The sequence below is a fragment of the Oncorhynchus kisutch genome, linkage group LG10, assembly GCF_002021735.2.
Source record: "Oncorhynchus kisutch isolate 150728-3 linkage group LG10, Okis_V2, whole genome shotgun sequence".
In the NCBI taxonomy this organism is placed as follows: domain Eukaryota; kingdom Metazoa; phylum Chordata; class Actinopteri; order Salmoniformes; family Salmonidae; genus Oncorhynchus; species Oncorhynchus kisutch.
In genome coordinates this window covers 45,300,182-45,324,879 of record NC_034183.2, presented here as the reverse complement: position 1 = coordinate 45,324,879, position 24,698 = coordinate 45,300,182, and the positions used below count along the sequence as shown (strand labels likewise).

The window sequence follows — 24,698 nt, the reverse complement described above, 5'->3', positions numbered from 1 at the left end:
AATATCGCCATATAGAAAGAGAACATAAACAAAACTTTCTGAACACAAGAAAAAGTATACAACCGAAAAAATCTAACATTGTATGGGGGGGCAAAAAATAACTTGCAATTTGAGGGAGCAGCCCTTAAGTCAACAACCTGACACAGTACAATGTAACGTTGCCCTTTGAGCCCCCTCCCCATTGATAAGCGGACAGACACCACACAGGAATATTATCCAGTGACTATCCATTTATTCATTCACTACTTTACTCTAGTCGTTTTCTTAAGAAATTCAAGTATTTGTTGGGAGCACAAGTCCAAAACGTTTCCTAAAACATGACAACAAAAAAACCAGCCAACAGAATTTTAACATTTTCAAAACAGCAGTATTCAACATCGGTTTCATATTCAGAATCACCCCCCCCAAAAAAACACAAGTATCACTTTTTTCTTCTTCTTGTCATCAGAAACATTTCTAACATCAACATCCCCAGGTGTAGTCTTCTCTCCAGTGCCTATTGAGCTCATGAACAAAGGATAAAGACTCGCTTCCTTTTCCTTCAGTAGATGAGTCCCAAATGGCACCCTATTCCCTATATAGTGCACTACCTTTGACCAGACCCTCAATAGTAGTACAAAGGGAATAGGGTGTCATTTGGGATGGATCATAGATCTGAAGAGAACTGGACATCTGAAAGCAAATCCCTAACGGTGCTTCTCTCCGTTAGGGATTTGACCAGTCTTCTCTTATCAGCACCAATGAACGAAAGAAGGGAAGGATAAGAAGCTGCTTTAAACTACTGAACTGCCAGAGGAGGCTCCTCCAGTGAGGAACGGGATGTCCTTATTGGCTTCTACATTAAGCATAGCTGAGTCATACTCCTTAGTGCACACTGTAGGAAAACATTTTGCAACAAGTTTCTTATTGAACACCTCCCAGTTTTAGTCTGTTAGATTTTTTGGGAAAAAGACTCTGCTATAAAAGGCTAACAGAGACGAGAGGAGAGTGTGAGGGGGATAGAGAGAAGAAAGGAGGGTGTGAGGGAAAGAGACGTACCCTGGTGAGCTCTTCTAAAACTCAGCCTGCTTGGGCTTTCTACTAAAGACAATAGCAAAGTTGTGAAACCAAAAAATAACTCTTAAATGGATCACATCACAAAACATAAAAATATGAATCATATTTCCTAAAATCTAATTAATTAACATCACCACAAGGTAGGTATGTCCACGGCGACAACTCCCATTGCACTGCATTCAAATCCAAAAGCCTCTTCCTTTTTAGAAAATCTTTATATATCATAAATACAGACATGCATGTTTAAGTGAAACATTCTGGCAATCCCTGTCAACCACTTAGCCTACACTTCCAATAGCACCATCAGGTGGCGGGACAAGGGCCTGACCACTGCCATGACGGCAATGCCAACTAGCACAGTGCAGCGTCTTCAGGAGCCTCATTTGAGTTAGTACTAGCTCCAGTCAAGAGCTTCAGCGCACAGAGCTTTGCGGTTCCTCTTTGTGGAGAAAAAAAAAAAGTTGAGGCACACTGTTATTGGTGAATAATATCGGTGTGTATTTGTGTGGTCGGGTCCACAGTCTTTGCAACGGAACACCTGAGCCGTGAACTCAACTGGAAATAAACCAACAACCAATAAAGGAAAAACAAAACACAGCAGCATTTCACCAACACATTTCAACAAGCTGTTCTTCCTGCCATCTGTCCCTCATCTTCCATCCCTCTCTCCAAGAGGGAGCGACAGAGGTTAAGGACAGCGATTTAGTACAAAGGAATGACATCACGTTACAGTGCGTAGCAGTTGAGTTGGGTCTATGTACACTTCACCCAGTAGACTCTCTCTGGGTTCCCTTTTTGACTCCAACTGTTTTTGAGGTAATGAAATCATTGAAGCAGAAAACGGCACTTTCCCTTAAATTCTACACACAGACACATGTGAGCGTGCGCACACACACATACTGAAAGGGCTGACTACTCAGTACATGGGCACAACACGTGCTCAAGCTCGAACCGCCACTCACAGAGAAGCTAAAAATAAACACAAATTAAAATATAAAATAATATGATTTTAAAAACATGGGCGAGGCTCCCATCTGCCTCAGAAGCCGTGGCCCCACCCAATCAAAGAACCAGGTCAATTTGTTGTCTTGGAAATGGTTTGATCTTATGGACGAGGGCAGATTGGGAGGGAAGATTCAAAAGTAGCACGGGGTGAACCTCAAGGCCAGAGGTTGCATTGTGGCGTAGATCTAAAACCAGTTTACCGAAGATATTGAGAATGGGCCCAGTGAAACTATCAAACCAAATCAATGGAATCAATGATAAAGGTAGGGTCATCAATGTGACATTAACATGACTAAGTCACTAAAAGCACAGGTAAGAGAGTATGGTATCGCCAGGAGCACGTTGCTTAGACGCTTTTCATCATATTGCACGAGGCTGGAATGACTTAAAAATTAACAGAGCAGAACAATTATTCAACATAAATTAATTAAACAGCTATTCCTTTGTCTCCACCTTAAACCAGATTGGAGCACAACACAACCAACTTCAACTCTTCTAGTAATAAATGTTTCCAATAATTTCCCTCTACCACTTTTCCTCTTTATTCCTTTTTTAAAAATTCAGCAGCACATTTTAGTTTTCAGCATTGGGTAAATGCCTATAGCCTTGGTGTAGTCAAGTCTTCACCAGTGTCAATAGTAGTTTTCATAGTTGGGAACTGTAGTTGTCATTGAAGGGAAATGTAGTCTTTAGTAAAAGTGAGCATTTCCTCCAACAGACACGGTTCTTCTCTGAGAGGCTGGCGTACTGTTTCATTCACACCTCCCCTTCATCCAGAGAAACCCAAACCTATCTCTATTATATTGACCAAAGCAAGTCTTGTTCTTTTTATCAAACTGAATTTCCCATGATTCTTCTTGTACTTGAATGATACCCCCCTTCATCTCTCCTCCTTCCTGGAGACTTTGGAGGAATGCCACGCAGTAGACCTGAGAGATCAAGAAAGATAGACAAAGAAAGAGAGATGAAGATAGTGCATGGAAAAAATAGTATTTTAAGCTGCATGTATATTAGTTGTGTTCATCCCTCCCTTGGTGTTCCTCACCTGATGAAGGTCTTGAAGGCGGCACTCTGGGGGTTGATGCACAGCGGCACTCGTTTCCCCTGCTGGTGCTCTGTTATGAAGCGATGGATGAGCTCTGATAGAGCGAGAGAGGAGAGATTGCGAGAACGAGATCGCAACAGGCCATCAATTTCAATAACAAGCAGGGTTGGAAAAAAGTCAAAGAAGAGAATTGAAGAGAAAGAGGAGTAGAGGGAAGAGCACCAGATAGCTCATACCTTTGCCCTGCCAGACAGAGAGCAGGCTGTTATCGTAGCTGTGGCTGAAGTTCCGGTCGGCGGGCGGTTCAAAGTCACGCGTGTACACACGCCCGCTGGGCACGGAGTAGCAGCACTGACACATGCACGTGTGGTAGCGCAGACGGCCCTCGTCCAGGTAGGGGTGGGAGAGGGCGTCGCTGCCCGAGATCCGTTTGGCCTGAGTCACACACACGGAGAGAAAGTTGGTCCCTCTCTAATCTTGTATTTTCTCCCTTACTGTAGCTAGCTATGCATTTTCCTTCTCAGAGGTAGCTAGCTACATTTTCAGCTCTTGTTGCTTAAACTTCCCTATAAAGAGGTAGCCAATTGTGTGACAATAGACTCCTGTCTGCACTCACCGGATCAAACACCAGCATACGACACAACAGGTGCACGGCCTCGTGGGTCGCCCCGTCCGACAGCATATATAACACAGAGAGCGACGGCTGAGGGGGAAGGGGGGGCGAGAGATTTTACATCATGAACTGCTGCACCTGGTTTTAGATAAGGATTGTGTGTGGGGTATCGATTCGATAATATCTGGGCCCGGTTTCCCAAAAGCATCTTAAGGCTAAATTCACCAATTAACTTAGTCTTCCAAGAAGCTTTTGGGAAACTGGGCCATGAGCAGTAATATTTTGGCACCCTTGCACGATTCTCTATTTCTTCAAAAATATTTTTGGGGGGTTTTAACATAAACACACACACATTTGGCAGGAGATGACAAACGTGTTTGTTTGTGTTTATGTTAATACCCCCCCCCCCTTTTTTTTTAAAGAAATAAGAGAATCGTGCAAGGGTGCCAAAATACTGTGTCCATCTTCCATGCATAGCCTATAATCCAAGTATAAAAAGTATAAGAAATTAATTTTATATAGCATACACCATCACAATAAATCCATTATTTATTTTAGACAGGTCTAAAGAAACATAATGAAGAAAATGTAGCCTATTTCATAAAAACAGAATAGCATATTCTGAGTTGTCCTTATGTTAGGCCCTGATCTGGCTATGCCATATGGCTGTGGGCTACACTAATTCATTTACAGACAAGATTTGCTTAGAATTACGTTGCATTCTTTTATAGTATGAAGAATAGAATTGAACATAGCTGAATAAAATAGAAAGCATATTTTCCACCAAACGATTTCCGAAGGACACATGCAGCTATTCAGTGTTGAGCGGTTATTAACAAAGAAACAGGGGCTCCAATATATTTAATTTGGAGTTATTTATGCAATGTTAGTTGTGATACAAACTTAGAATGTATTAAAAATCAAAACATATAGCCTAAGACTGCATGATGTGACAAATGATTTGAAAAAAGTCACATGAAAGACATGAGCTCTTCTCCTTGTGCAGGCTCCACATACTTCATCATTCTCTCATTCACAATTTGACAAGCAAATCAAATCAAAATTGATTTGTCAGATACACATGGTTAGCAGATGTTCATGCGAGTGTAGCGAAATGCTTGTGCTTCGAGTTCCAACCATGCAGTAATACCTAACAAGTAATCTAACAATTTCACAACAACTACCTTATACACACAAGTGTAAAGGAATGAATAAGAATATGTACATAAAAATATATGAGCGATGGCCAAACGGCATAGGCAAGATGCAGTAGATGGTATAGAGTACAGTATATACAGTGGGGCAAAAAGTATTTAGTCAGCCACCAATTGTGCAAGTTCTCCCACTTCAAAATGAGGAGAAAAAAATCCAGAAAATCACATTGTAGGATTTTTAATGAATTTATTTGCATATTATGGTGGAAAATAAGTATTTGGTCAATTACAAAAGTTTCTCAATACTTTGTTATATACCCTTTGTTGGCAATGACGTCAAAGGTCAAACATTTTCTGTAAGTCTTCACAAGGTTTTCACACTGTTGCTGGTATTTTGGCCCATTCCTCCATGCAGATCTCCTCTAGAGCAGTGATGTTTTGGGGCTGTTGCTGGGCAACACGGACTTTCAACTCCCTCCAAAGATTTTCTATGGGGTTGAGGTCTGGAGACTGGATAGGCCACTCTAGGACCTTGAAATGCTTCTTACGAAGCCAGTCCTGCGTTACCCGGGCGGTGTGTTTGGGATCATTGTCATGCTGAAAGACCCAGCCACGTTTCATCTTCAATGGCCTTGCTAATGGTAGGCTTTGTTACTTTGGTCCCATCTCTCTGCAGGTCATTCACTAGGTCCCCCCGTGTGGTTCTGGGATTTTTGCTCACTGTTCTTGTGATCATTTTGAGTGTGACTGTTTGAGGTTGTGGACAGGTGTCTTTTATACTGATAACAAGTTCAAACAGGTGCCATTAATACAGGTAACGAGTGGAGGACAGAGGAGCCTCTTAAAGAAGAAGTTACAGGTCAAATAAATTCATAAAAAATCCTACAATGTGATTTTCTGGATTTCTTTTTCTAATTTTGTCTGTCATAGTTGAAGTGTACCTATGATGAAAATTACAGGCCTCTCATCTTTTTAAGTGGGAGAGCTTGCACAATTGGTGGCTGACTAAATACCTTTTTGCCCCACTGTACATATGAGATGAGTAATGTAGGGTATGTAAACATTATATAAAATGGCATTGTTTAATGTGGCTAGTGATACATTTATTACGTACATTTTTATCATTATTAAAGTGGCTAGAGATGAGTCAGTATGTTGGCAGCAGCCACTCAATATTAGTGATGGCTGTATAACAGTCTGATGGCCTTGAGATAGAAGCTGTTTTTCCAGTCTCAACTTTGATGCCCCTGTACCGACCAGGCAGTGGTTGGGTGGTTGTTGTCCTTGATGATCTTTTTGGTCTTCCTGTGACATTGGGTGGTGTAGGTGTCTTGGAGGGCAGGTAGTTTGCCCCCTGGTGATGCGTTGTGCAGACCTCAATACCCTCCGGAGAGCCTTACGGTTCTGGGCGGAGCAGTTGCCATACCAGGCGGTGATACTGCCCGACAGGATGCTCTCGAGTGCTTTTGGTGACAAGCCAAATTTCTTCAGCCTCCTGAGGATGAAGAGGCGCTGCTGCGCCTTTTTTACCACGCTGTCTGTGTGGGTGGACCATTTCAGTTTGTCCGTGATGTGTATGCCGAGGAACTTAAAACTTTCCACCTTCTCCACTACTGTCCCTTCGATGTGGATAGGGGGCTGCTCCCTCTGCTGTTTCCTGAAGTCCACGATCATCTGCTGTGTTTTGTTGACATTGAGAGTGAGGTTATTTTCCTGATACCACACTGAGGGCCCTCACCTCCTCCCTGTAGTCCGTCTCGTCGTAGTTGGTAATCAAGCCTACCACTGTAGTGTTGTCTGCAAACTTGATGATTGAGTTGGAGGCATGCATGGCCACGCAGTCACGGGTGAACAGGGAGTACAGGAGAGGGCTGAGAATGCACCCTTGTGGGGCCCCAGTGTTGAGGATCAGCAGGATGGAGATGTTGTTACCTACCCTCACCACCTGGGGGCGGCCCATCAGGAAGTCCAGGACCCTGTTGCACAGGTCGGGGTCGAGACCCAGGGTAAGCAAAATGGAGTGGGTCTAGGGAGTCAGGTAGGGTGGAGGTGATATGATCCTTGACTAGTCTCTCAAAGCACTTCATGATGACGGAAAGTGAGTGCTACGGGGTGGTAGTCATTTAGGTAAGTTTACTGAGCTAAATGACTACCGCCCCGTAGCACTCACTTCCGTCATCATGAAGTGCCATCAGACTGTTCTTGGGAACAGAAACAATGGTGGCCCTCTTGAAGCATGTGGGAACAGCAGACTGGGATAAGGATTGATTGAATATGTCTGTAAACACACCAGGGAGATGGTCTGCGCATGCTCTGAGGACACGGCTGGGGATGCCGTCTGGGCCGGCAGCCTTGTGAGGGTTAACACGTTTAAATGTTTTACTCACGTTGGCTGCAGTGAAGGAGAGCCTGCAGGTTTTGGTAGCGGGCCGTGTCAGTGGCACTGTATTGTCCTCAAAGCGAGCAAAGAAGTTGTTTAGTTTGTCTGGGAGCAAGACATCTTGGTCCGTGACGGGGCTGGTTTTCCTTTTGTAGTCCGTGATTGACTGTAGACCCTGCCACATACCTCTCGTGTCTGAGCCGTTGAATTGCGACTCTACTTTGTCTCTATACTGACGCTGAGCTTGTTTGATTGCCTTGTGGAGGGAATAGCTACACTGTTTGTATTTGGTCATGTTTCTGGTCACCTTGCCCTGATTAAAAGCAGTGGTTCACGCCTTCAGTTTTGCACAAATGCTGCCATCAATCCACGGTTTCTGGTTGGGGAAGGTTTTAATAGTTGCTGTGGGTACAACATCACCAATGCACTTGCTAATAAACTCACTCACCGAATCAGCGTATTCATCAATGTTATTCTCTGATGCTATGCGGAACATATCCCAGTCCACGTGATCGAAGCAATCTTGAAGCGTGGAATCCGATTGGTCGGACCAGCGTTGAACAGACCTGAGCACGGGTGTTTCCTGTGTTAGTTTCAGTCTATAGGCTGGGAGCAACAAAATGGAGTCGTGGTCAGATTTTCCCGAAAGGAGGGCAGGGAAGGCTTTATATGTGTCGAAGTTAGAATAACAATGATCCAGGGTTTTGCCAGCCCGGGTCGCGCATTCGATATGCTGATAAAATTTAGGGAGCCTTGTTTTCAGATTAGCCTTGTTAAAATCCCCAGCTACAATAAATGCGGCCTCAGGATATGTGGTTTCCAGTTAACATAGAGTAAAATGAAGCTCTTTCAGGGCCGTCGATGTGCCTGCTCGGGGGGGATATACAAGACTGTGATTATGATCAAAGAGAATTCTCTTGGTAGATAATGTGGTCAGCATTTGATTGTAAGGAATTCTTGGTCAGGTGAACAAAAGGACTTGAGTTCCTGTATGTTGTTATGATCACACCACGTCTCGTTATTCATAATGCGTGAAGAAGCCAGGTGGCTGATGACGTATCCAGAGGGAGCCATGTTTCGGTGAAACAAAGAACGTTACAATCTCTGATGTCTCTCTGGAAGGCAACCCTTGCTCGGTCTACCTTGTTTTCAAGAAACTGGACATTGGCGAGTAGTATGCTCGTGCGCGATGTGCCCATCTTCGGAGCCTGACCAGAAGACCACTCCGTCTGCCCCTTCTGCGGCGCTGTTTTCTGTTTTCTGCTGTTTTCACCACCCATTGTCCTGGGTGGTGGACCAAAGTCGTATTCCTGGTAGTAATGTTGGTGAGTTGACGTTGCTCTTATATACAATAGTAATAATAGTAATAATAGTAATACAATAGTAATAATATACAATAGTAATAAATAGTAAATACACAATATATATATACAATATATACAATAGTAATAAATTGTAAATAGTAAATAAATAGTATACAATAGTAATAATCCCGACTGTATGTAATAAAGCCTAAGATTTCCTGGGGTAACAATGTAAGAAATAACACATAAAAAAAAATAAAAAATACTGCATAGTTTCTTTAGAACGCGAAGCGAGGCGGCCATCTCTGTCGGTTCCGGAAGTAATATTCTGACCCATCAGACTAATCTTAATTTAAATCTTGTCTTTACATATGGCAATATACACTACAAAACCAAAAATATGTGGACACCTGTTCGTCGAACATCTCATTCCAAAACCATGGGCATTAAGAATGAGTTGGTCCCCCCTTTGCTGCTATAACAGCCTCAACTCTTCTGGGAAGGCATTCCACTAGATGTTGGAACATTGCTGGGGGGACTTGCTTCCATTCAGCCACAAGAGCATTAGTGAGGTCGGGTACGGATGTTGGATGATTAGGCCTGGCTCGCAGTCGGAATTCCAATTCATCCCAAAGGTGTTCGATGGGGTTGAAGTTCTTCCACACTGATCTCGACAAACCATTTCTGTATGGACCTCACTTTGTGGCATTGTCATGCTGAAACAGGAAAGGGCCTTCCCCCAAACTGTTGCCACAAAGTTGGAAGCACAGAATCGTCAAGAATGTCATTGTACGCTGTCGCGTTAGATTCGCCCGTCCGACTGCCAGATGGTGAAGCATGAATCATAACTCCAGAGTACGCATTTCCACTGTTCCAGAGTCCAATGGCAGTCACTCCAGCCGACACTTGGCATTGGTGATTTTAGGCTTGGCCATGGAAACCCATGTCATTAAGCTCCCGAAGAACAGTTCTTGTGCCGACGTTGCTTCCAGAGTTTGGAAGTTGGTAGTGAGTGTTGCAACCGAGGACAGATGATTTTTACACGCTTCAGCACTAGGCAGCCCCGTTCTGTGAGCTTGTGTAGCCAACCACTTCGCGGCTGAGCCGTTGTTGCTCCTAGACATTTCCACTTTACAATAACAGCATTTACAGTTGACTGAGGCAGCTCTAGTAGGGCAGACATTTTACGAACTGACTAGTTGGAAAGGTGGCATCCGGAAGGTGCCACGTTGAAAGACACTGAACACTTTAGTAAGGCCATTCTATTCCCAATGTTTGTCTATGGAGATTGCATGGCTGTGTGCTTGATTTTAGACACCTATCAGCAACAGGTGGCTGAAATAGCCGAATCCACATACATTTGCATATATAGTGTATCTGTGGAATTATTTTTGATTTAGAATGGCCTACAAAAAAAATACATGTAATCTGTAGCCTGCACTCAAATAGCAAATGGAGGTTACATTTTCTTTTTTGCAAGCATCCATTAGGTTAGGAGAAGCTTTCCCGAAATTAAATTGAATTGCCAAAATTATATAGAGAAATGAATAAAATCATTCAAAATAGAATACTAAAACATGATTTAGCCATGGAAGATCATTAGCTTCTTTAAAAAAAAAAAAGTTGTGGATGGTTTTAAAATCACATTGCCTACAGTCGGAAGGAAAGGCAGCGTGCGCAATTTGGGCAGATTCATTGTCGAGTTGCGACGGCCTGTGAAAAGTGGGGAGACCAAGCCAGGCATATCGCAATTTAAAAATACAATCGCGGGGAAAAAAGGCAAACAAAGAAGAAACATATCTGATATAGCTTATAGACTAGACCTACTCTAGGTTATACTCACTCAGCCATGCATTGAATGTTATTTTTTGCTAACACTGATTGAGTTATATTATGACTATCCAACCTATTCATCACACTACGAATAGTAGGCTCTGACATAAGTCAGCAAATGCAATTATGCATGTAATGTTTTTATTATAAAAAGGTGCATTTTTATGGGGAAAATTATCTTCCCCAAAACAACTCACGCGCTGTCGATGTATGCCAGGTAGTCTACACTGCTTGTAAAGCGGATTAATGTGCTTCATTTTAAGAAGTGAGCAAGAAATATAGCAGCACAAGAAAGCTGGGATCCTCTTTCAAACAGTGGCCAGTGTTTGCACACACGATGGCACAATGGCTGGGCTTTTAAGAACACGTTTCACTCGGCTCTGTAAACTATGTGCTCTCCAACCGTGTTCCAGGGGTCCTATGCCTAGGCTACGTTTGGAATGATTTGGCCACTTTAATTGTGATACAAACCTTATAAAAGAAATATAGGCCTATGGACTAGGCTACATAGTGTGAGACTATGATTATCATGCATCTGTCGGAACAGGGGCAGAAAAAAATCAATAATACATGTCCTCATATATACAAATAGCAAATGGAGGACACTTTTCCTGCGGTTCATCTTCATACCAGCCAGGTAGGCTACTCCTGTTGTAAAGTGAAGCAATGTGCTTAATATTAGGAGAGTTGAGAAATAAATAGTAGGCCTAGCCTACAGAAATCGGATGGGATCCTCCCTCCTCGTTTCAATAGAGACCTTCAAAACTCTATTTTCTCACACAAATGCATAGCCTATAGAAATGTTCATGGGCTCTCACAAAGTGTTCAATTTCATTTTCGATTACATTTGCATTTGATGTCAGAGTGATTAGAGGGACAATAAGTACCAGACCATTAGCTACTGGCAGTTAGCAAGTTTGATAGGATACTAATGACTAAACGGTCACATGGAATTTGATTGCGGTCATGACTCGTGACCGCAGGTGTGGTGGTAAAACGGTCACTGTAACAACCATAGTTTGAAGTAAGGTATTTACATTTGTAAAGTGCAAGGGGGACAATATTTGACCACAAGTGTTTCATAGTATTACAAATGAAGGTCAGATCAGTTAGTGAGTAGTTCATAGGTTCAGTGAGGAGGAAGTACCGGTTTGTGAGGTCCTCTCAGGATGTGAGCTCTGGCCCCCTCACAGGCAGATGCCATGGCAGAGAGAGGAGGGGTACCCAGCAGATCAGTGATCAGATCCAACTGAGGGGTAGAGGGAGAGAGAGAGAATATAGAGAGTGAGGGTGGGAGAGAGAGAGAGATTTAATTTGACAACAAACCTACATTTAAAAAATGACCATCCACAATACATTTGATTATTATTAGATAAAAGTTGAAATTATTGCCCAGACAGATTACACCTTCCCCTCTTTCCTTTGCTTTCCCTCTTTCCTCCCTAACAACCTGTTGAATATGGTTCTGTGCCTCCCACCCCTCTACTAGAGCTGTGGCGGGCACAACATTTCGTCAGTACGTGATTGTCAAGCAAATAACTGTCGGTCTCACGGTAATTGACCGTTAATTAACGAACACATTCAGCATCTCCTGGCTTCCACACATAGCCTACAAGCCACTGATGGCGACCTTTGGAACATCTACATTTTAAAAGGTATAATAAATCCATGTAATATAGCCTACACCTTGACAATAAATCAGTTATTTATTTTATACAAGTCTAAAGAAATGTGTCAAAAGGTCGCAAAGTTCAAGGGGGCCGAATACTTTCGCAAGGCACTGTACTTATTCAGCCAACAAGATGAGTAGGCCTTATGAACAGAAAAAGCACTTATTCTATGCGAGAAATACATATCCCCCCAAAAAAAAATTACGTAATGTGGCTGACGCAACAGAGCAGAACGTTTAGCTTAAAATGTTGATAAACTACTTGGTTATTTCTTCACATTATAAGCGCAGCAATACACACACAGCAGTAGGCTATAAGAGCGAATGTTCCATTAGCGGGAAAACGAGAGACTAAAAAACAGCTTCTATCTCAATGCCATCAGACTGTTAAATAGCCATCACCAGCAGAGAGGCTGCTGCCTACATACACAGAATTTAAATCATTGGTCACTTCAATAAATGGAAACACTAGTCATTTTAATAATGTTTACATATCTTGCATTACTCAACTCATATGTATATACTGTATTATATACTATCTACAGTATCTTAGTCTATGCCGCTGACATTGCTCATCCATACATTTATATATTCTTAATTCCATTCCTTTAATTAGATTTGTGTGTATTAGGTATTTGTTGTGAAATTGTTAGATATTACTTGTTAGTTATTGCTGCACTGTTGGAACTAGAAGCACAAGCATCAGCAAAAATCGCTGAAGTTGGAGACTTTTATCTCCCTCACCAACTTTAAACATCTGCTATCTGAGCAGCTAACTGATCGCTGCAGCTGTACATAGTCCATCGGTAAATAGCCCACCCAATTTACCTACCTCATCCCCATACTGTTTTTATTTATTTACTTTTCTGCTCTTTTGCACACCAGTATCTCTACCTGCACATGACCATCTGATCATTTATCACTCCATTGTTAATCTGCAAAATTGTAATTATTCGCCTACCTCCTCATGCCTTTTGCACACAATGTATATCGACTCTTTCTTTTTTCTACTGTGTTATTGACTTGTGTATTGTTTACTCCATGTGTAACTTTGTGTTGTTGTCTGTTCACACTGCTATGCTTTATCTTGGCCAGGTTGCAGTTGTAAATGAGAACTTGTTCTCAACTAGCCTACCTGGTTAAATAAAGGTGAAATTAAAAAAAATAAAAAATATGGAGGTGTGCAACTATTATTTGTAAAAAATGCCCCCAAAAAAGGCGTTATTTCTTGCCTTACGCTGGGCATCAGTGATAATATATAATTCACAAGTGATAGGCTAATATTGTCACCCATCAGACTATTCTTGATTAAATCTGATCTTTACATATACTAAATAATATACAGTACCAGTCAAAAGTTAGAACACCTACTCATTCCAGGGTTTTGCGCACTGTGTTAAGAAGCAGTGCGGCTTGGTTGGGTTGTGTATTGGAGGACGCATGACTTTCAACCTTCGTCTCTCCCGAGCCCGTATGGGAGTTGTAGCGATGAGACAAGATACTAGCTACTAAAAACAATTGGATACCACGAAATTGGGGAGAAAAAGGGGTAAAAAATAATAATACATTAAAAAAATATATATTTAAACTATGAACACATGTAGTAACCAAAAAAGTGTTATATTAAAATATATTTTATGTATACAATTCTTCAAACCCTTTGCCTTGATTACAGCTTTGAACACTCTTGGCATTCTCTCAACCAGCTTCCTGGACAGTAGTCATTACTTTAAGACATGAAGGCCAGAACATGTCAGGAACTTTTGAAGTTTCTTCAAGTGCAGTTGCAAAAACCATCAAGCACTATGATGAAACTGGATTCTCATGAGGACCGCAACAGGAAAGGAAGACCCAGAGTTAGCTCTGCGGCAAAGGATAAGTTCATTAGAGTTAACTGAACCAGATTGCAGCACAAATAAATGCTTCAGAGTTCAAGTAACAGACATCTCAACATCAACTGTTCAGAGGAGACTGCTTGAATCAGGCCTTCATGGTCAAATTGCTACAAAGAAACCACTACTAAAGGACACCAATAAGAAGAAGAGACTTGCTTGGGCCAAGAAATATGAGCAATGGACATTAGACCGGTGGAAATCTGTCCTTTGGTCTGATTTTTGCTTCCAACCGCCCTGCTTTTCTGGTGACACTGTCAGTGATTTATTTAGAATTCAAGGCACTTAACCAGCATGGCTACCACAGCATTCTGCAGCAATACGCCATCCCATCTGGTTTGCGCTTAGTGGGACTATAATTTGTTTTTCAACAGGACAATGACCCAAGACACACCTCCAGGCTGTGTAAGGGCTATTTGACCAAGGAGAGTGATAATGCTGCATCAGATGACCTGGCCTCCACAATCACCCAACCTCAACCCAATTGAGATGGTTTGGGATGAGTTAGACCACAGAGTGAAGGAAAAGCAGCTAACAAGTGCTCAGCATATGTGGGAACTGTTGGAAAAGCATTCCTCACGAAGCTGGTTGAGAGAATGCCAAGAGCGTGCAAAACTGTCATCAAGGCAAAGGGTGGCTACTTTGAAGAATCCAAAATAGAAAATCTATTTTGATTTGTTTAACACTTTTTGGGTTACTACATGATTCCACGTGTTATTTCATAGTTGATGTCTTCACTATTATTCTACAATGTAGAAAATAGTTTTTAAAAAGTTATATATATATATATATTTTTTTTTAAACCTTGAATGAGTAGCAGTGGTCAACAGGTGAAGATGCAGATCCCATCCTCGTCGCCAAAAATGTTGTGGAAATTCAGTACTGAGATAGACCTGGTCATTTCTCCAAACAACCATCTTTATTTAATATCAAATAATTATTGCAATAATGAAGCCGACGACCCCACACTCCGAAGTGTGTTGCCGAGTGCTTAACTGATAATGAAAAAAAAAAAAAGATCTTATATAGGACCTAAAAAATGCTTAGTCAGGCTGGTTCCAACCTCTCCCATGCAGAGTGGGTCACCATAAGCTACTTTGGGTTCATCCCGTGGTCATCTCCATGGTAGTTGTTCTATCCCTCCAGGCTAAGTTTCCCAGATGCCGGGATGATGAGACAATGAGGGTTTTGTTCCATTCCTCCAGGCTCCCTTTATCTCTGTTACACCCACCACATCTTATCTATGGAATGCCAGCAGTAGGTTTTTACCTAGCCATCACTTAATCAGTTGCCAGACCAAGCTTCAAAAGTCTCCTCTCAGTTCACTCAGAATGAAGAGAGAGAAATGTCTTACTATTAGTCATGTATATAATCATTAACTATTAATATCAAACAAATCAGGTGAATATGAAAATGTTCAATCACAGTAGGTGTGTGCAACCTGTTGACTGGTACTGTATGTGAAATTTGTTTTGATTTAGGATGGACCGTTATCATGAACCTGTATCGAAACAGGGGCAGGGGAAAAAAATACATGTCATCTATGCACTTAAATAGCAAATGGAGGACGCTTTTCCCGTTGTTCATTTTCATTCCCGTTGCAAAGATAACCAATGTGCTTAATATTAGGAAAGTTGAGAAATAAATATAGTAGGCCTAGCCTATAGAAAGCTGATGGGATCCTCTTTTTAAGAGACCATGACCCTGTTTTATTGCGCAATAGCCTTGTCACGCCCTGGTCTTAGTATTTTCTTTATTATTTTGGTCAGGCCAGGGTGTGACATGGGTTTATTATTGTGGTGTGTTTAGTCTTGTTTTTTTTGTAGGTATTGGGATTGTGGTATAGTGGGGTTTTCTAGAAAAGTCTATGGTTGCCTGAAGTGGTTCTCAATCAGAGGCAGGTGTTTATCGTTGGGAATCATATTTAGGCAGACATATTCTGAGTGTTTCGTGGGTGATTGTTCCTGTCTCTGTGTTAGTTTGCACCAGTATAGGCTGTTTCGGTTTTCGCGTTACGTTTATTGTTTTTGTACTGTTCGTGTTCTTATTCATTAAACATGTATGAAAATTACCACGCTGCATTTTGGTCTGATCCTTGCAACACCTCCTCTTCAGAGGAGATAGAAGAAAACCGTAACAAGCCTATAGAAATGCTTCGCAACATGAGCTCATGAAATGTTTAATTCGATTTTTGATTACATTTGCATTGATGTCAGAGTGATTAGAGGGACAATTGAGTACCAGGCAGTTAGCAAGTTTGGTAGGCTACTAATGACCATCAGCAGCATCAGAGCATGGAGAAGCATGGAGAATTAACATGACCGTGGAATTTGACTGCCTTCATGACTTGTGAACCCCGGTGTGATGGTAATACGGTCACCGCAACAGCCCTACCCTCTACCTGTTGTATGGGGCTCTGGGCCTGGAACAGGATGCGTCGACCCAGTAGTTCAGCGAAGATGCAGCCCACCGACCAGACGTCTATGGCAGAGCCGTAATGGCGGCTGCCCATCAGCACCTCAGGAGCCCGGTAGTACTGAGTCACCACCTCCTGGGTCATGTGACGAGATGGGTCCGGCTCCTCCACACGTGCAAGCCCAAAGTCACAGATCTGAGAGAGCGAGAGGAGAGGGAAGAGAGAGAAAGTAGTGAGTGGAAGAGGGGGAATTTAGTTACATGATAATAACACTTAGTATACAAAACATTAATAACACCTGCTCTTTCCATGACAGACTGACCAGGTGAAAGCTACCTTTTTGATGTCACTTGTTAAATTCACTTCAATCAGTGTAGCTGGAGGGCATTTTTAAGCCTTGAGACAGTTGTGACATGGATTGTGTATGTGTGCCATTCAGAGGCTGAAAAATGGGCAAGACAAAATATGTAAGTGCCTTTGAACAGAGTATGGTAGTAGGGGCCAGATGCACCAGTTTCACTGTGTCAAGAACTGCAACGATGCTGGGTTTTTCACGCTCAACAGTGATGGGTTCAGATTTCTAAACTTTAAAAATTGTTAATCATCAGTTATACTAGAGACATGAGGGGTGCCATAGTCCAGGGTCTACACTAGAAGTTAAGGGTTATCTGTAGGAGGAATGTATATGGTGGATGCAATTAAGCTTGGAATGTACTGACTGGAGGAAAGAATGGGTGGAGAGCCGTGGATTAGTGAGGAAGAGGGTCGAGGTCAGGTCACATTAAGGGAGAAGGAACCGTTTATTGGCCATATCATTTAACTTCCTGCCTAGCAATAAAGATATAATGTTTAGAGAAGGAGGAGACTCCATCCAAATTAGGGTATATATATATATTTTTTTATTTAACCTTTATTTAACCAGGTAGGCTAGTTGAGAACAAGTTCTCATTTGCAACTGCAACCTGGCCAAGGTAAAGCATAGCAGTGTGAGCAGACAACAAAGAGTTACACATGGAGTAAACAATTAACAAGTCAATAACACAGTAGAAAACAAAGGGGGAGTCTATATACAATGTGTGCAGAAGGCATGAGGAGGTAGGCAAATAATTAAAATTTTGCAGATTAACACTGGAGTGATGAATGATCAGATGGTCATGTACAGGTAGAGATATTGGTGTGCAAAAGAGCAGAAAAGTAAATAAATAAAAACAGTATGGGGATGAGGTAGGTGAAAAAGGGTGTGGCACCCCCATAGAGACTGCCAGAGGACCAGACAGCATGCCCTCCGATTTGACGCACTGAACTCTGTCTGCAAAGTAATTGGTGAACCAGGCAAGGCAGTCATCCGAAAAACCGATATATATATATATATATATACTACCACTGGTGGAAATGTTTTTGTCTTATGCAGCTGTATGACCCAATAGGTGAATAAACTTGGTCTAAGCTTTACTAATCTTCCATGAGTTTTAATAAGTTAATTTAGAACCTAACAACAGTTTCCCATGTGTATCAACAATGGTCGACCACCCAAAGGACATCCAGCCTACTTCTAGACACAACTGTGGGAAGCATTGGAGTCAACATGGTCCAGCATCCCTGTGGAATGCTTTCGACACGTTGTAGAGTCCATGCCCCAACGAATTGAGGTTGTTCTGGGGGCAAAAGGTGTGCAGGGGTAGAACTCAATATTAGGAAAGTGTTTGTAATGTTTGGTATAATCAGTGTAGGTTGACCAGTGTAATTACAGCATAATACACATGAATGTTTGTCAAAAGGTGTATAGACGAAATTCTTCAGCCCATATTGACCTCTACTAAGTTATTTTTTTCTTGACTAGCATAATGCTTCCTTGTATGTCTTTTGAGGAAGTTCACACACAGATTCACACGAGGACACACGCCAAAACAAACGTGTGTACACACACCGTTACCTTGAGCAGGCAGTTGCTGTTGACTAACAGGTTCCCAGGTTTGATGTCCCTGTGCAGGATGCCAGCAGAATGCAGGTACTTCAGCCCTGAGAGAAAGAGAGTCACTGTTACTCATAATGGTTCAAATACAGCCCCTAGCCAAATCAAATCAAATTGTATTTGTCACACACATGGTTAACAGATGTTAATGCGAGTGTAGCGAAATGCTTGTGCTTCTAGTTCCGACAATGCAGTAATAACCAACGAGTAATCTAGCTAACAACTCCAAAACTACTACCTTATACACACAAGTGTAAAGGGATAAAGAATATGTACATAAAGATATATGAATGAGTGATGGTACAGAGGGGCATAGGCAAGATGCAGTAGATGGTACCGAGTACAGTATATACATATGAGATGAGTATGTAAACAAAGTGGCATAGTTTAAAGTGGCTAGTGATACATGTATTACATAAAGATGCAGTAGATGATAGAGTACAGTATATACGTATACATATGAGATAAATAATGTAGGGTATGTAAACATTACATTAAGTAGCATTGTTTAAAGTGGCTAGTGATATATTTTACATCAATTCCCATTATTAAAGTGGCTGGAGTTGAGTCAGTGTGTTGGCAGCAGCCACTCAATGTTAGTGGTGGCTGTTTAACAGTCTGATGGCCTTGAGATAGAAGCTGTTTTTCAGTCTCTAGGTCCCAGCTTTGATGCACCTGTTCTGACCTCGCCTTCTGGATGATAGCGGGGTGAACAGGGTGGTTGTTGTCCGTGATGATCTTTATGGCCTTCCTGTGACATTGGGTGGTGTAGGTGTCCTGGAGGGCAGGTAGTTTGCCCCCGGTGATGCGTTGTGCAGACCTCACTACCCTCTGGAGAGCCTTACGGTTGTGGGCGGAGCAGTTGCCGTACCAGGTGGTGATACAGCCCGACAGGATGCTCTCGATTGTGCATCTGTAGAAGTTTGAGAGTGCTTTTGGTGACAAGCCGAATTTCTTCAGCCTCCTGAGGTTGAAGAGGCGCTGCTGCGCCTTCTTCACGATGCTGTCTGTGTGGGTGGACCAATTCAGTTTGTCTGTGATGTGTACGCTGAGGAACTTAAAACTTACTACCCTCTCCACTACTGTTCCATCGATGTGGATAGGGGGGTGTTCCCTCTGCTGTTTCCTGAAGTCCACAATCATCTCCTTAGTTTTGTTGACGTTGAGTGTGAGGTTATTTTCCTGACACCACACTCCGAGGGCCCTCACCTCCTCCCTGTAGGCCGTCTCGTCGTTGTTGGTAATCAAGCCTACCACTATTGTGTCGTCCGCAAACTTGATGATTGAGTTGGAGGCGTGCGTGGCCACGCAGTCGTGGGTGAACAGGGAGTACAGGAGAGGGCTCAGAACGCACCCTTGTGGGACCCCAGTGTTGAGGATCAGCGGGGTGGAGATGTTGTTACCTAGCCTCACCACCTGGGGGCGGCCCATCAGGAAGTCCAGTACCCAGTTGCACAGGGCGGGGTCGAGACCCAGGGTAAGCAAAATGGAGTGGGTCTAGGGAGTCAGGTAGGGTGGAGGTGATATGGTCCTTGACTAGTCTCTCAAAGCACTTCATGATGACGGAAGTGAGTGCTATGCCGTCTGGGCCTGCAGCCTTGCGAGGGTTAACACGTTTAAATGTTTTACTCACCTCGGCTGCAGTGAAGGAGAGTCCGCATGTTTTGGTTGCGGGCCGTGTCAGTGGCACTGTATTGTCCTCAAAGCGGGCAAAAAAGTTATTTAGTCTGCCTGGGAGCAAGGCATCCTGGTCCGTGACTGGGCTGGTTTTCTTTTTGTAATCCGTGATAGACTGTAGACCCTGCCACATACCTCTTGTGTCTGAGCCGTTGAATTGCGATTCTACTTTGTCTCTATACTGACGCTTAGCTTGTTTGATTGCCTTGCGGAGGGAATAGCTACACTGTTTGTATTCGGTCATGTTTCCGGTCACCTTGCCCTGATTAAAAGCAGTGGTTCGCGCTTTCAGTTTCACGCGAATGCTGCCATCAATCCACGGTTTCTGGTTTGGGAATGTTTTAATCGTTGCTATGGGAACGACATCTTCAACGCACGTTCTAATGAACTCGCTCACCGAATCAGCGTATTCGTCAATGTTGTCTGACGCAATACGAAACATATCCCAGTCCACGTGATGGAAGCAGTATTGGAGCGTGGAATCAGATTGGTCAGACCAGCGTTGCACAGACCTCAGCGTGGGAGCTTCTTGTTTTAGCTTCTGTCTGTAGGCAGGGAGCAACAAAATGGAGTCGTGGTCAGCTTTTCCGAAAGGAGGGCGGGGGAGGGCCTTATATGCATCGCGGGAGTTAGAATAGCAATGATCCAAGGTTTTACCAGCCCTGGTTGCGCAATCGATATGCTGATTCAATTTAGGGAGTCTTGTTTTCAGATTAGCCTTGTTAAAATCCCCAGCTACAATGAATGCAGCCTCAGGATATATGGATTCCAGTTTGCAAAGAGTCAAATAAAGTTAGTTCAGAGCCATCGATGTGTCTGCTTGGGGGGGAATATATACGGCTGTGATTATAATCGAAGAGAATTCCCTTGGTAGATAATGCGGTCGACATTTGATTGTGAGGAATTCTAAATCAGGTGAACAGAAGGACTTGAGTTCCTGTATGTTGTTGTGACCACACCACGTCTCGTTAACCATAAAGCATACGCCCCCGCCCCTCTTCTTACCAGAAAGATGTTTGTTTCTATCGGCGCGATGCGTGGAGAAACCAGCTGGCTGCACCGACTCCGATAGCGTCTCTCGAGTGAGCCATGTTTCCGTGAAGCAAAGAACATTACAGTCCCTGATGTCCCTCTGGAATGCTACCCTTGCTCGGATTTCATCAACCTTATTGTCAAGAGACTGGACATTGGCGAGAAGTATGCTAGGGAGTGGCGCGCGATGTGCCCGTCTCCGGAGCCTGACCAGAAGACCGCTTCGTTTGCCTCTTTTACGACGTTGTTGTTTTGGGTCGCAGGCTGGGATCCATTCCGTTGTCCTGGGTGAAAGGCAGAACACAGGATCCGCTCCGGGAAAGTCATATTCTTGGTCGTACTGATGGTGAGTTGACGCTGCTCTTATATTCAGTAGTTCTTCTCGACTGTATGTAATGAAACCTAAGATGACCTGGGGTACCAATGTAAGAAATAACACGTAAAAAAACTAAAAACTGCATAGTTTCCTAGGAACGCGAAGCGAGGCAGCCATCTCTGTCGGCGCCGGAAGTAAAAGCCAATTCTCCTTCAGTGTTTGCAGTCAATGACAACATGAATCTATCAATATGGCTCCATCACATGAAACAAGCTGGCTCCTTTAAACCTACAAACCCAGAAAGGCTAGGGGGCAAACTCACAAATGCGTTGTTTTTGGACTCAGGAGTCAACCTTTAACTTTTGACTTCCACCTCCTTTTCAACTTTGCCCCTTTCCCTACTCCTCCCTCCGTTTCACTCACCTCTGAGGATCTGGTAGAGGAACACCTTGATGTGGTCGGTGGTGAGGGGCTGGGGAGACACAATGACTTTGTGGAGGTCACTCTGCATCAGCTCAGTGATCACGTAGCTACAGTCAGGCATGGCCCCACGGTCAAGGAAACAACAGACAACTATAGGATGTGGATGGACCACATAGAATAAAGCGTAATACTCCATCTATCTATATTAAAGTTAAATGTATCTATCTATCTATCATAACACAAGACTATCACTAAATGGTATCATCTGTTTAGGTTTATCTTGATTTAGATTGTACTATGTAGATTCAGACTGTTTTGAAAGGAGGAGGGCATGATAATGGAGAGAGAAAGTGCAGGAGTGAACAATGGCTGACACATAACAGTCATGTGTGCACATGGATGTGCGTGTGAAGGATACATTTCCTCGAAGCAGTCGATCTGTGGAGGCTGCAGAATGTCCAGCGCTGACAACACCTGTAAACACACATCATCATCATCACCCTTCTCGTTGTTTTAATGATTAGCGATCTAAAGGACAAAACAGACAGACGAACGGTTAAAAGCAGTGAGTCGCCATCCTATCGCCTCTGATCACAGAACATTGGCCGTCATTTGGTGTTCATTTTCTGACGATTGTACATCGCCACCATTCATCAACACTCAGCAAGTGATCTACCGTTCACAGCCAACATTTGTTATGGCACTTCTTATCCTTAAGTGTCTAAACTATAACAAACCTCTAACTTCACAGTGATATTTGTAAAGCAAGCCTCTATATGGAAACATATCAATGAGCAGTGTGAAGATGCATCGCTATGTCTTGTCAGCGCTGGACATGCATCCATAACGGATGCAATACTGCAATACTGTATGAAAATGTCTCAAATGGCACCTTTTTCCTATAGTAAGTACACATTATTTTTTTTTTTTTTACCAGAGTATAGGAAATAGGGTGCCATTTAGGATGCAGCCTATGCGGGTTGTGCAGTTCTGTGTATAGATGTATTGCTATCCATTCTTACGTTGTCGTGCTTGAAGAAGCAGAGCATCCTCAGCTCTCTGAAGACCCTCTTACAGGAGACTAGGTTCTGGAAGACATTGGGCATCTTCTTCAGGGCTACCTTACGCCCGTCACGAGGGTCTGTCACTGACCTGCAGGAGCAATATGAAGAGAGGCATCTGTTAGCACTGGTCACCAATGGGGAGGGCACGTGCACAGCGTGTCTATCTCATTCCCTTGTCAGATACACACCCTTTTTTTTGGAAAGGAAAAACACCATGCAAAAACTCACTTGGAAATCAGTCAATTCTTATTTGAAATTGCACAACTTACCAGACCACACCAAATGCGCCATAACCGATAGGTCGATCAGGCTCCATCTCAGCAGGGCTTGGTACTTCACTGGCAGGACTACTATGAGGCTGTGGTACAGCGGCCCCGCCGCCGGTGCTTCCCCCAAGAGATGTTGGATGTCGTGGCGTCCCAGCCGGGGCAGTGGGTCCAGTTAGACTCGGAGTTGCAGTGAGGCCCGTGGAAGTGGCTCCAGTTGAGGTGTTGACGCAAAAATACTTATGGCCTAACTCAGATCCGGGGAACAGGTTACCACATACTGTCTGCTGCCGGCCTGTACCATGGAATGCCATTCTATTTCAAACCCCTATCAAAAGAATTCATTTGGGAGCTATGTCTAATACTGTACTCACTTTGAGCGTTGCATACATTACATATACATGATGCTAGAGTCTCCCTTCAATGTTCTATGCAGGCATGATTGACTATGTTTCTTGCGTGTAGAACATGCAACGGAGAATGTAAATAATGTCTGATATGGTTGGCAGCTATCTTGCAAGATATGTAATAACAGGAGCAGTGCTGTTTAGCTTGCTATTAGACTCGTCGTGGAATCACCAGTATTGGCTTCAGTGAGGTAGGTAGGTCACGACAAAAAAATATATAATTAGCAATGCGTGTTCCTGAGCTAACGTCATAGAGACAGACACAATCGCTATCTAATTGGCCAGTGATCACACAATCAATGCAAGTCTGGTTGGGGGAAACAATGCCTGTCACTGTCAATACATTTGTACTTTGTTTTGTGGCCTAATTTTACGACGAGAAAGAAGTCTCCCCTTAGCTAACAATGCTATGTTACATTACCTGGCTACCAGCTCGCGCTACATTAGTTTATTGCCCGGGCTCAGCTAGCTACTGTAGCTACCTGTCTGGTTGAAGTTAACTAAGGAACTAGCTAGCTAAACCTTAAAAGTAGACACACCTGTGTTTGCATATAGTTAGCCGAGTAATTACACTAGCTTATTATATAGCTAACCAGTTGCACTGTGTTGCGGAGGTAGCTAAATAGAGGTAGCAAACGCCCATTCCATCCACTTCAGATGTCGGTCAATGAAATTAAGAGTCGTAGAACGTTAGCTAGCTGGCATCAGCCCGATTGCTAACCAGCTGTTCCATGCCCCTTATAGATAGCCGGTATTTAGCTAGTAGACTATCGTGACCCTATATATTTGCTTTGAGAAAAAACACTTTCAGTAGACGAAACGATTCCAGGAAAATGAACGAAAAAACAAGCCAGCAAACGTTGTTCGCAGCGCGAGGAAATCCTATTTGATTTTACACAACGAAAGTCAGGTTTGCATCGCTAGCTGCGTTAGTCGGGGTTGTGAGCTAGCTAAATTGCTAACAAGCTAGCCATATCATACCCAAAGCTAAAAGTGCCAAGAGAGATTAAACGAGCTGCTTATGTGATAGATTCCATCGCTCTTCTCTATATCATATGCTAAACATGTCTTCCGAATGATCCCTTTCTTTCTTGGAAATCAGCTGTTTGAAAGAGTGGGATAGTGAGTGAGTTGGGGATGGATGGCAAAGGAGGAGAAAAGGTGGGGGAGGGTT

General features: G+C 43.0%; 1 protein-coding gene across 1 annotated transcript; it reads right to left on the bottom strand.

Moving 5' to 3' along the window:
• Nucleotides 1-215: 215 nt before the first annotated feature.
• LOC109898196 (serine/threonine-protein kinase NLK2-like) lies at nucleotides 216-24,686 on the bottom strand. The gene is made up of 11 exons (XM_020493058.2): nucleotides 23,121-24,686; nucleotides 22,810-22,939; nucleotides 22,206-22,261; nucleotides 21,788-21,894; nucleotides 18,301-18,386; nucleotides 16,353-16,562; nucleotides 11,538-11,639; nucleotides 3,723-3,809; nucleotides 3,343-3,541; nucleotides 3,107-3,200; nucleotides 216-2,990 (listed from the first exon to the last, which is right to left on the bottom strand). Exons 1-11 carry the CDS (start codon nucleotides 23,429-23,431, stop codon nucleotides 2,942-2,944), a joined length of 1,431 nt encoding a protein of 476 aa, XP_020348647.1. The 5' UTR covers nucleotides 23,432-24,686; the 3' UTR covers nucleotides 216-2,941.
• Nucleotides 24,687-24,698: the final 12 nt, after the last annotated feature.

Coding starts and splice junctions, on each gene's coding strand:
- LOC109898196 (XM_020493058.2), bottom strand. CDS start 23,431: ATGGCATTCCATGGTACAGGCCGGCAGCAGACAGTATGTGGTAACCTG. Junction 11,640..16,352: donor CCCAGAGCCCCATACAACAG/GTAGAGGGTAGG, acceptor TCTACCCCTCAG/TTGGATCTGATCACTGATCT. Junction 3,201..3,342: donor CTCTGTCTGGCAGGGCAAAG/GTATGAGCTATC, acceptor TCGCTCTATCAG/AGCTCATCCATCGCTTCATA.